The sequence below is a fragment of the Cherax quadricarinatus genome, chromosome 3 (assembly GCF_038502225.1).
Source record: "Cherax quadricarinatus isolate ZL_2023a chromosome 3, ASM3850222v1, whole genome shotgun sequence".
Classification (NCBI taxonomy): domain Eukaryota; kingdom Metazoa; phylum Arthropoda; class Malacostraca; order Decapoda; family Parastacidae; genus Cherax; species Cherax quadricarinatus.
The window spans coordinates 39,241,693-39,254,695 of NC_091294.1; the positions used below are offsets into that span (position 1 = coordinate 39,241,693).

Genomic DNA, 13,003 nt, shown 5'->3' on the forward strand with positions numbered 1-13,003 from the left:
TCTTGGTCTTATTACTTTTCCTTTTATATCCATGGGGAAGTGGAATAAGAATCTTTCCTCCGTAAGCCATGCATGTTGTAAAAGTCAACTAAAATGCTGGGAACAATGGGCTAGTAACCCCTTTTCCTGTAAAGATTACTAAAAAGAATAAGAAGAAAATTGTCAAAGTGGGAAGTCTGAATGTGCATGGATGTTGTGCAAATGATACGAAAGAGATGATTGTGGATGTTATGAATGAGAAGAAGCTGGATGTCCTGGCTTTAAGTGAAACGAAGCTGAAGGGGGTGGGAAGAGTTTCAGTGGAGAGGAATAAATGGGATTAGATCAGGGGTTTCAAATAGAGTTAGAGCTAAAGAAGGAGTAGCAATAATGTTGAAGGATAATAATCCTTGAATTAATACTATAAATGTATTAATTCAAGGATTATGTGGAGTAAAATAAAGGTTGGATGTGAAAAGTGGGTTACAGTAAGCGTATATGCACCTGGAGAAGACAGAAGTGTAGAGGAGAGAGAGAGATTTTGGGAAATGTTGAGTGAATGCATGGGGAGTTTTGAATCAAGTGTGAGAGTAATGGTGGTTGGGGATTTCAATGCTAAAGTGGGTAAAAATGTTGTGGAGGGAGTAGTAGGTAAATTTGGGGTGCCAGGGGTAAATGTAAATGGGAAGCCTTTAATTGAGCTATGTGTAGAAAGAGATTTGGTAATAAGTAATACATATTTTATGAAAAAGAGGATAAATAAATATACAAGATATGATGTAGCATGTAATGAAAGTAGTTTGTTAGATTATGTATTGGTGGATAAAAGGTTGATGAGTAGGCTCCAGGATGTACATATATATAGAGGGGCAACTGATATATCGGATCATTATTTAGTTGTAGCTACAGTTAGAGTAAGAGGTAGATAGGACAAGAGGAAGGTGGCAACAACAAGTAGGAGGGAAGTGAAGGTGTATAAACTAAGGGAGGAGGAAGTTTGGGTGAGATATAAGTGACTATTGGCAGAAAGGTGGGCTAGTGCAAAGATGAGTAGGGAGGGGGGGTTGGATGAGTTTTAAAAATGCAGTATTAGAATGTGGGGCAGAAGTTTGTGGTTATAGGAGGGTGGGAGCAGGAGGAAAGAGGAGTGATTGGTGGAATGATGAAGTAAAGGGTGTGATAAAGGAGAAAAAGTTAACTTATGAGAGGTTTTTACAAAGCAGAAGTGTTATAAGAAGAGCAGAGTATATGGAGAGTAAAAGAAAGGTGAAGAGAGTGGTGAGAGAGTGCAAAAGGAGAGCAGATGATAGAATGGGAGAGGCACTGTCAAGAAATTTTAATGAAAATAAGAAAAAATTTTGGAGTTAAACAAGTTAAGAAAGCCTAGGGAAAGTATGGATTTGTCAGTTAAAAACAGAGTAGGGGAGTTAGTAGATGGGGAGAGGGAGGTATTAGGTAGATGGCGAGAATATTTTGAGGAACTTTTAAATGTCGACGAAGAAAGGGAAGCGGTAATTTCATGCACTGGCCAGGGAGGTATACCATCTTTTAGGAGTGAAGAAGAGCAGAATGTAAGTGTGAGGGAGGTACGTGAGGCATTACGTAGAATGAAAGGGGGTAAAGCAGCTGGAACTGATGGGATCATGACAGAAATGTTAAAAGTAGGGGGGATATAGTGTTGGTACTTTTGTTTAATAAATGTATGAAAGAGGGGAAGGTACCTAGGGATTGGCGGAGAGCATGTATAGTCCCTTTATATAAAGGGAAAGGGGACAAAAGAGACTGTAAAAATTATAGAGGAATAAGTTTACCGAGTATACCAGGAAAAGTGTACGGTAGGGTTATAATTGAAAGAATTAGAGGTAAGACAGAATGTAGGATTGCAGATGAGCAAGGAGGTTTCAGAGTGGGTAGGGGATGTGTAGATCAAGTGTTTACATTGAAGCATATATGTGAACAGTATTTAGATAAAGGTAGGGAAGTTTTTATTGCATTTATGGATTTAGAAAAGGCATATGATAGAGTGGATAGAGGAGCAATGTGGCAGATGTTGCAAGTATATGGAATAGGTGGTAAGTTATTAAATGCTGTCAAGAGTTTTTATGAGGATAGTGAGGCTCAAGTTAGGGTGTGTAGAAGAGAGGGAGACTACTTCCCGGTAAAAGTAGGTCTTAGACAGGGATGTGTAATGTCACCATGTTTGTTTAATATATTTATAGATGGGGTTGTAAAGGAAGTAAATGCTAGGGTGTTCGGGAGAGGGGTGGGATTAAATTTTGGAAAATCAAATTCAAAATGGGAATTGACACAGATACTTTTTGCTGATGATACTGTGCTTATGGGAAATTCTAAAGAAAAATTGCAAAGGTTAGTGGATGAGTTTGGGAATGTGTGTAAAGGTAGAAAGTTGAAAGTGAACATAGAAAAGAGTAAGGTAATGAGGGTATCAAATGATTTAGATAAAGAAAAATTGGATATCAAATTGGGGAGGAGTAGTATGGAAGAAGTGAATGTTTTCAGATACTTGGGAGTTGACATGTCGGCGGATGGATTTATGAAGGATAAGGTTAATCGAGGTAGTAGGTTGGTAGACAGCAACCACCCAGGGAAGTACTACCATCCTGCCAGATGACTGTGAAACAGAAACCTGTAACTGTTTTGCATGATGGTAGGATTGCTGGTTTCTTTTTGTCTCATAAACACGCTAGATAACAGGGATATCTTGCTACTCCTACTTACACTTTGGTCACACTTCACAGACACGCACATGCATATATATATATACATACATCTAGGTTTTTCTCCTTTTTCTAAATAGCTCTTGTTCTTCTTTATTTCTTCTATTGTCCATGGGGAAGTGGAAAAGAATCTTTCCTCCATAAGCCATGCGTGTCGTATGAGGTGACTAAAATGCCGGGAGCAATGGGCTAGTAACCCCTTCTCCTGTAGACATTTACTAAAAAAGAGAAGAAGAAAAACTTTATAAAACTGGGATGCTTAAATGTGCGTGGATATAGTTCGGATGACAAGAAACAGATGATTGCTGATGTTATGAATGAAAAGAAGTTGGATGTCCTGGCCCTAAGCGAAACAAAGCTGAAGGGGGTAGGGGAGTTTCAGTGGGGGGAAATAAATGGGATTAAATCTGGAGTATCTGAGAGAGTTAGAGCAAAGGAAGGGGTAGCAGTAATGTTAAATGATCAGTTATGGAAGGAGAAAAGAGAATATGAATGTGTAAATTCAAGAATTATGTGGATTAAAGTAAAGGTTGGATGAGAAAAGTGGTCATAATAAGCGTGTATGCACCTGGAGAAGAGAGGAATGTAGAGGAGAGAGAGAGATTTTGGGAGATGTTAAGTGAATGTATAGGAGCCTTTGAACCAAGTGAGAGAGTAATTGTGGTAGGGGACCTGAATGCTAAAGTAGGAGAAACTTTTAGAGTGGGTGTGGTAGGTAAGTTTGGGGTGCCAGGTGTAAATGATAATGGGAGCCCTTTGATTGAACTTTGTATAGAAAGGGGTTTAGTTATAGGTAATACATATTTTAAGAAAAAGAGGATAAATAAGTATACAAGATATGATGTAGGGCGAAATGACAGTAGTTTGTTGGATTATGTATTGGTATATAAAAGACTGTTGAGTAGACTTCAGGATGTACATGTTTATAGAGGGGCCACAGATATATCAGATCACTTTCTAGTTGTAGCTACACTGAGAGTAAAAGGTAGATGGGATACAAGGAGAATAGAAGCATCAGGGAAGAGAGAGGTGAAGGTTTATAAACTAAAAGAGGAGGCAGTTAGGGTAAGATATAAACAGCTATTGGAGGATAGATGGGCTAATGAGAGCATAGGCAATGGGGTCGAAGAGGTATGGGGTAGGTTTAAAAATACAGTGGACCCCCGCATACCGATTTTAATCCGTGCAAGAGGGGTCATTGTTATGCGAAATAATCGGTATGCGAATGAATTTTCCCCATAAGAAATAATGGAAATCAAATTAATCCGTGCAAGACACCCAAAAGTATGAAAAAAAAAATTTTACCACATGAAATATACATTTTCCTACACACAAAGAGAAGGATACATGCACAATAGTAGAGTAGTACATGCACAGTATATATTGTGCATGTACTAGTCTACTAAATGAAGAATAAATGACACTTACCTTTATTGAAGATGCAGCAATGACTGATGAGACACTGTGTCCTGGGAGTGCCTTTTCCTCCTGAGTACTGTAGGTCCTGTTTGGCATTTTCTTCCAGAACAGGCCTTATCACACTGTGTATGCCACTACGATTCTTAAATCTCTCAAACCAACCTTTGCTGGCTTTAAATTCACCAATATGAGCACTAGTTCCAGGCATTTTTCCCTGTTCACCTGGGTGTTAGTCGACTTGTGTGGGTTGCATCCTGGGAGACAAGATTAAGGACCCCAATGGAAATAAGTTAGACAGTCTTCGATGACACTGACTTTTTTGGGTTATCCTGGGTGGCAAATCCTCTGGGGTTAATTGTTTCTTGGTATTCTCAATAAGCCACACCAACAACGGTGCTACAGCAGCAGCAGCAGCAGCTGACGGTGGTACAGCAGCAACAGACGATGCTACAGCAGCAGCAGACGATGCTACAGCAGCAGCAGCAGCTGACGGTGGTACAGCAGCAACAGACGATGCTACAGCAGCAGACGATGCTACAGCAGCAGCAGCAGCAGCTGACGGTGGTACAGCAGCAACAGACGATGCTACAGCAGCAGCAGACGATGCTACAGCAGCAGCAGACGATGCTACAGCAGCAGCAGCAGCAGCAGCTGACGGTGGTACAGCAGCAACAGACGATGCTACAGCAGCAGCAGACGATGCTACAGCAGCAGCAGACGATGCTACAGCAGCAGCAGACAATGCTACAGCAGCAGCAGCAGCTGACGGTGGTACAGCAGCAACAGACGATGCTACAGCAGCAGCAGACGATGCTACAGCAGCAGCAGACGATGCTACAGCAGCAGCAGCAGCTGACAGTGGTACAGCAGCAACAGACGATGCTACAGCAGCAGCAGACGATGCTACAGCAGCAGCAGACGATGCTACAGCAGCAGCAGCAGCTGACGGTGGTACAGCAGCAACAGACGATGCTACAGCAGCAACAGACGATGTTACAGCAGCAGCAGACGATGCTACAGCAGCAGCAGCAGCTGACGGTGGTACAGCAGCAACAGACGATGCTACAGCAGCAACAGACGATGTTACAGCAGCAGCAGACGATGCTACAGCAGCAGCAGCAGCTGACAGTGCAGCAGCAGCAGCAGCTGTACCACCAATAGTAGCGATGGTTGATTGGGGTTTATTATACAACCTGGCCAGCTCGGAGACACGCACTCCACTTTCATACTTATCAAAGATCTTTTTCTTCATCTCTATTGTAATTCTCACCCTTATTGCTGTAGGGTTGGCACTAGAAGCTTTCTTGGGTCCCATGGTCACTTATTTTCCAGAAAAAGCACCGAAAACACTGTAATAATACGAAATATTCCGATTGTATGCTTGGATGTTACCGCGGTGGCTGGCTGGTAAACAATGCCACCGGCGGAACATGTGAGCGTGGCTCAGGCCGCACATTGGACGCGTCTCGGACGAAAATCGGTGAGCGGGTTTTTAAGCGGTATGCGAGGCAAAATTTTTGCGATTAAAGCAAGCGGTATGCGGATTAATCGTTATGTGATGCCATCGGTATGCGGGGGTCCACTGTATAGTGTTAGAGTGTTCAGCAGAAGTTTGTGGTTACAGGAAAGTGGGTGTGGGAGGGAAGAGGAGCGATTGGTGGAATGATGATGTAAAGAGAGTAGTAAGGGAGAAAAAGTTAGCATATGAGAAGTTTTTACAAAGTAGAAGTGATGCAAGGAGGGAAGAGTATATGGAGAAAAAGAGAGAGGTTAAGAGAGTGGTGAAGCAATGTAAAAAGAGAGCAAATGAGAGAGTGGGTGAGATATTATCAACAAATTTTGTTGAAAATAAGAAAAAGTTTTGGAGTGAGATTAACAAGTTAAGAAAGCCTAGAGAACAAATGGATTTGTCAGTTAAAAATAGGAGAGGAGAGTTATTAAATGGAGAGTTAGAGGTACTGGGAAGATGGAGGGAATATTTTGAGGAATTGTTAAATGTTGATGAAGATAGGGAAGCTGTGATTTCGTGTATAGGACAAGGAGGAATAACATCTTGTAGGAGTGAGGAAGAGCCAGTTGTGAGTGTGGGGGAAGTTCGTGAGGCAGTAGGTAAAATGAAAGGGGGTAAGGCAGCCGGGATTGATGGGATAAAGATAGAAATGTTAAAAGCAGGTGGGGAAATAGTTTTGGAGTGGTTGGTGCAATTATTTAATAAATGTATGGAAGAGGGTAAGGTACCTAGGGATTGGCAGAGAGCATGCATAGTTCCTTTGTATAAAGGCAAAGGGGATAAAAGAGAGTGCAAAAATTAAAGGGGGATAAGTCTGCTGAGTTATAGGTAGTAGGTTGGTAGACAGCAACCGCCCAGGGAGGTACTACCGTCCTGCCAAGTGAGTGTAAAACGAAAGCCTGTAATTGTTTTACATGATGGTAGGATTGCTGGTGTCCTTTTTTCTGTCTCATGAACATGCAAGATTTCAGGTACGTCTTGCTACTTCTACTTACACTTAGGTCACACTACACATACATGTACAAGCACATATATACACACCCCTCTGGGTTTTCTTCTATTTTCTTTCTAGTTCTTATTCTTGTTTATTTCCTCTTATCTCCATGGGGAAGTGGAACAGAATTCTTCCTCCGTAAGCCATGCGTGTTGTAAGAGGCAACTAAAATGCCGGGAGCAAGGGGCTAGTAACCTCTTCTCCTGTATATATTACTAAATGTAAAAGGAGAAACTTTCGTTTTTCCTTTTGGGCCACCCCGCCTCGGTGGGATACGGCCGGTGTGTTGAAAGAAAGAAAGAAGTCTGCTGAGTATACCTGGTAAAGTGTATGGTAGAGTTATTATTGGAAGAATTAAGAGTAAGACGGAGAATAGGATAGCAGATGAACAAGGAGGCTTTAGGAAAGGTAGGGGGTGTGTGGACCAGGTGTTTACAGTGAAACATATAAGGGAACAGTATTTAGATAAGGCTAAAGAGGTCTTTGTGGCATTTATGGATTTGGAAAAGGCGTATGACAGGGTGGATAGGGGGGCAATGTGGCAGATGTTGCAAGTGTATGGTGTAGGAGGTAGGTTACTGAAAGCAGTGAAGAGTTTTTACGGGGATAGTGAGGCTCAAGTTAGAGTATGTAGGAAAGAGGGAAATTATTTCCCAGTAAAAGTAGGCCTTAGACAAGGATGTGTGATGTCACCGTGGTTGTTTAATATATTTATAGATGGGGTTGTAAGAGAAGTAAATGCGAGGGTCTTGGCAAGAGGCGTGGAGTTAAAAGATAAAGAATCACACACAAAGTGAGAGTTGTCACAGCTGCTCTTTGCTGATGACACTGTGCTCTTGGGAGATTCTGAAGAGAAGTTGCAGAGATTGGTGGATGAATTTGGTAGGGTGTGCAAAAGAAGAAAATTAAAGGTGAATACAGGAAAGAGTAAGGTTATGAGTGTAACAAAAAGATTAAGTGATGAAAGATTGAATATCAGATTGGAGGGAGAGAGTATGGAGGAGGTGAATGTATTCAGATATTTGGGAGTGGACGTGTCAGCGGATGGGTCTATGAAAGATGAGGTGAATCGTAGAATTGATGAGGGGAAAAGAGTGAGTGGTGCACTTAGGAGTCTGTGGAGACAAAGAACTTTGTCCTTGGAGGCAAAGAGGGGAATGTATGAGAGTATAGTTTTACCAATGCTCTTATATGGGTGTGAAGCATGGGTGATGAATGTTGCAGCGAGGAGAAGACTGGAGGCAGTGGAGATGTCATGTCTGAGGGCAATGTGTGGTGTGAATATAATGCAGAGAATTCGTAGTTTGGAAGTTAGGAGGAGGTGCGGGATTACCAAAACTGTTGTCCAGAGGGCTGAGGAAGGGTTGTTGAGGTGGTTCGGACATGTAGAGAGAATGGAGCGAAACAGAATGACTTCAAGAGAGTATCAGTCTATAGTGGAAGGAAGGCGGGGTAGGGGTCGGCCTAGGAAAGGTTGGAGAGAGGGGATAAAGGAGGTTTTGTGTGCGAGGGGCTTGGACTTCCAGCAGGCATGCGTGAGCATGTTTAATAGGAGTGAATGGAGACAAATGGTTTTTAATACTTGACGTGCTGTTGGAGTGTGAGCAAAGTAACATTTATGAAGGGGTTCAGGGAAACCGGCAGGCCGGACTTGAGTCCTGGAGATGGGAAGTACAGTGCCTGCACTCTGAAGGAGGGGTGTTAATGTTGCAGTTTAAAAACTGTAGTGTAAAGCACCCTTCTGGCAAGACAGTGATGGAGTGAATGATGGTGAAAGTTTTTCTTTTTCGGGCCACCCTGCCTTGGTGGGAATCGGCCAGTGTGATAATAATAATAAAAAAGGTTAATCATAGAATTGATGAGGGAAAAAAGGTGAGTGGTGCGGTGAGGTATATGTGGAGTCAAAAAACGTTATCTATGGAGGCAAAGAAGGGAATGTATGAAAGTATAGTAGTACCAACACTCTTATATGGATGTGAAGCTTGGGTGGTAAATGCAGCAGCGAGGAGACGGTTGGAGGCAGTGGAGATGTCCTGTTTAAGGACAATGTGTGGTGTAAATATTATGCAGAAAATTCGGCGTGTGGAAATTAGGAAAAAGTGTGGAGTTAATAAAAGTATTAATCAGAGGGAAGAAGAGGGGTTGTTGAGGTGGTTTGGTCATTTAGAGAGAATGGATCAAAGTAGAATGACATGGAAAGCATATAAATCTATAGGGGAAGGAAGGAGGGGTAGGGGTCGTCCTCGAAAGGGTTGGAGAGAGGGGGTAAAGGAGGTTTTGTGGGCAAGGGGCTTGGACTTCCAGCAAGCGTGCGTGAGCGTGTTAGATAGGAGTGAATGGGGACGAATGGTACTTGGGACCTGACGATCTGTTGGAGTGTGAGCAGGGTAATATTTAGTGAAGGGATTCAGGGAAACCGGTTATTTTCATATAGTCGGACTTGAGTCCTGGAAATGGGAAGTACAATGCCTGCACTTTAAAGGAGGGGTTTGGGATATTGGCAGTTTGGAGGGATATGTTGTGTATCTTTATATGTGTATGCTTCTAAATTGTTGTATTCTGAGCACCTCTGCACCTCTGCTAACTTAATATAAGTTAGTGTAAACTTGTTGTCTGGCATTTATTGCATATTTTATGTGTGGTAGCCGGGTGGAGGGACAACATTACGTTTTCTCTGCTTAGCCATCAGAGAAAACGTGTATGAATCTGCGTTTGGCCCAGCCACTCCCTCACTCCGCTTTTGTTCACAATTTTCGGCATGAATTATTCATTAATTCTACCTTCGTTTATGATGGCATCTAAAGGTAGTTGTTAGAAATGATTAAATTCAGTGAACATGGTATGTCGATGTTAATAATATGGCTCTGGCCCACAGTGTAGGTAGCCGGTAGGTGTAGCCCAGGCGGGCTACACCTACCGGCTACTTACACTTACTTCCTACAAATAAATACTACTCACCTCTCTTCCTATATTAAGACTACACATATTTTAAGGTAAATAATGAGTGTACTGTATGTGTATTTTACCTCTCTGGGATGTTCTAAATATCGTATATTAAGTATGAGACGGGGAGCCAGGGCTACCTACACCTGGGCTACCTGCACCTGACTTCCTACAAATAAGTACTACTCACCTCTCTCCCTACATTAAGATTACAAATACTTTAAGATAAGTAACGAATTTACTGTGAATGTACATTCACAGTAAATTCGTTACTTTGTGTGTTTTTAATGCCTAGTTCTATTACTAACTTAATATAATTTAGTGTAAACTTGTTGTCTGGCATTTATATGCATTTATAAATGGAAAAAAATGGCGTTCTGCCTTCCGGCGATGTCTGCTTTTCAGCGACAGCCTGGAACCTAACCCACCATATAAGTGGGGGCCCTACTGTAGTTAAAAAATTCAAGAGGGGGGCTTAGCATGGGTGATCGAATATGAGTGCATTTAGAGCCCATGCAGCAAATGTGAATGTGTTCAGATATTTGAGAGTGGACGTGTCAGCAGATGGGTCTATGAAGGATGAGGTGAATCATAGAACTGACGAGGGAAAAAAGCGAGTGGTGCACTGAGGAGTCTGTGGAGACAAAAAACTTTATCCATGAAAGCAAAGAGGGGAATGTATGAAAGTATAGTAATACCAACGCTCTTGTATGGGTGTGAGGCATGGGTTGTGAATGTTGCAACAAGGAGAAGGCTGGAGGCAGTGATGTCATGTCATGTCTGAGGGCAATGCATGGTGTGAATATAATGCAGAGAATCCATAGTTTGGAGATTAGGAGGAGGTGTGGGATTACCAAAACTATAATCCAGAGGGTTGAGGAGGAGTTGAGATGGTTTGGACATGTAGAGAGGATGGAACAAAATAGAATGACTTCGAGAGTATACAAATCTGTAGTGGGGAGAAGGTAGAGTAGGGGTCTGCATAGAAAAGGTTGGAGGGACGGGGTAAAGGAGGTTTTTTGTGTGAGGGACTTGGACTTCCAGCAAGCGTGCGTAAGCGTGTTAGACAGAAGCGAATGGAGACAAATGGTTTTTAGGACTTGACGTGCTGTTGGAGTGTAAGCAAGGTAACATTTATGAAGTGATTCAGGGAAACCGGCAGACCGGACTCAAGTCCTGGAGATGGGAAGTGCAGTGTCTGCCCTCTGAAGGAGGGGTGTTAATGTTGCAGTTAAATAACTGTAGTGTAGGCATGCCTCTGGCAAGACAGTGATGAAGTGAATGATGATAAAAGTTTTTCTTTTTTGGGCCACCCTGCCTTGGTGGGAAATGGCCGATGTTTGTAAAAAAAAAATAACAGCAAATTACTAATAGAAATGGGGTTACTGCATAAAAGCAAATTCCCACAAAATAAAAAGTGAGGGCTAACTTATACAGTTCATACCCCAATTATTTGTTACATATTCAGCAAAATGAGGATACATGTATCTCCATATTTAACTAGATGCTATACCACATGACAACTCCAAATAAAAGAACCGATTCTCTCTCATTGCACAGTTCTTATATGTAGAGGATTTTAGAACTGCAGAGGGCACACAAAAACACTCACCCGAAACAAATCTCTGAAGTACGGACTGCATGCTGATAGGAGTACTCTGTGTGCTTTTAATGATTTTCCTTCTGCTGTGAGTGTCACGTCTACAAATTCTTCTCTGTCCAGAAGAGCTTCAAATGATGATACAATATTAGCCTGGAAGTTGTTCCACCGTAGGCAGAACTGCTGTTCAGCCATAATCCTTCCGTCCCACGGCTCCCGCGCACCTGGACCACCAAGCCCTGTCAAAGAAATACAGCTTAATTATAGTTTCCAAATTCAGTAACATGAAAAAACTACTGGACCCAGTATCACTGCTCATCATACATCACCTGGTTGAAGAGGTCATGTAAAATATGGTGCAATGATACTGGGTTCAACACTTATAATAATGGTTTTCTATAATAATAAAATTACCTAGATAATTTTTCAGTTTTAAAAATTAAAAACACACAAAAAAAAAGTATGCAGACAAATCTAGTATAGAAAACAGGCTAATTTTTCCACTTCATGAGAGGAATTATACAGGTCTTAAACTGACCCACAAGCATCAATATGACCATATATCAACAATCAAGAGTAATGGAATGCATCTGCTAAACACATTTTGAACATCCCACCATGTTTTTGACTCCTCCTACCCTAGGCTATCTACTATGTCTAAAGATATATAGTACTACCAGAGTACCTAAGCAGACATCTAGTTTTTATATACCATAAAGTTCTCCATGGGGAAGTGGAACAGAATTCTTCCTCCATGAGGCATGCATGTCGTAAGAGGCGACTAAAATGCCAGGTGTAAGGGGCTAGTAACCCCTTCTCCTGTATACATTACTAGAGTTTAAAAGAGAAACTTTTGTTTTTCTTTTTGGGCCACCCTGCCTCGGTGGGATACAGCAGGTTTGTTGAAAGAAAAAGCATAAAGTACCATAACATACTGAAAGAACATCCACATAATTAATATAAAGTATTGCACTGTATGTATATACACTTGCAGCAAACCATCTTAAAAAGACTTCACGCTGCACTTTTTTTTATAACATAATTTTCAAATGCAACCAAAAAGAAGTATTATGAGGGAAATTTTTTATACAACTTGATATTTAAAATCAGTTAACGTGTAATACGTGTATATTGGTACTAGAAACTGGAGGTTTTCACAGCAGCTAAATCTGTGCACTACACACCATAAAATTTCCCACTTTCCCCTCCACCCAAAGTTGAGCCTATGGGTCAAGTGTTTGTGGAGCAAACACATGACACATAGCAAACACTTAACCCATAGGAGTGTATGAGAGGGATAGCTCCAAGGAGAATGAGAGTGAGACCGCATATTCCCCTCCACGTACAAGAGGTCCCTCAGTGATGCTGGTGGTATAGATGATGCATGGAACCCACGCCACCCAAACCACTTCCAGTTGCTAAAACATCTTGTACCACATTCACCCCATGTTTATCAAATGACTGTGGACATTTTTATTCACTTTTCTTCTTAGCACCTCCAACCATGAGGTGGGAGGTGCTAAGGATCACTCAATCCTACAAGAACCAAGCACCCAGCCAAGCTAGTGTTACTCTTGATGAGATTGGAGGTGCCAAGAAGAATAAGAATGGATTTATGGCGATACTGAAAGATGATGCTTTAGACATGCCATAATGGAAGCTGTCCGTAGTGATGGTGAACAAACTGAACTATTCATAGAATTAGACACAATGAGGGAAAAGTAAGAGCTTGTGCATAAGTACCAGAGATTGTGATCTAAGGAAAAAAAAAATCCAAGATCAATGCAGCTTAAGACAAAAAGTTACCGAATGTGTGAACT

At 41.7% G+C, this 13,003-nt stretch overlaps 1 protein-coding gene across 1 annotated transcript in view; it reads right to left on the reverse strand.

Moving 5' to 3' along the window:
• LOC128705103 (broad-complex core protein isoforms 1/2/3/4/5-like) overlaps window positions 1–13,003 on the reverse strand; it is a gene marked incomplete in the record, with an annotated part of 369,072 nt that overhangs the window by 314,711 nt on the left and 41,358 nt on the right. The window contains 1 exon segment of the mRNA XM_070091304.1: window positions 11,196–11,422. Within this exon segment, the coding sequence (XP_069947405.1) occupies window positions 11,196–11,422 (227 nt within the window).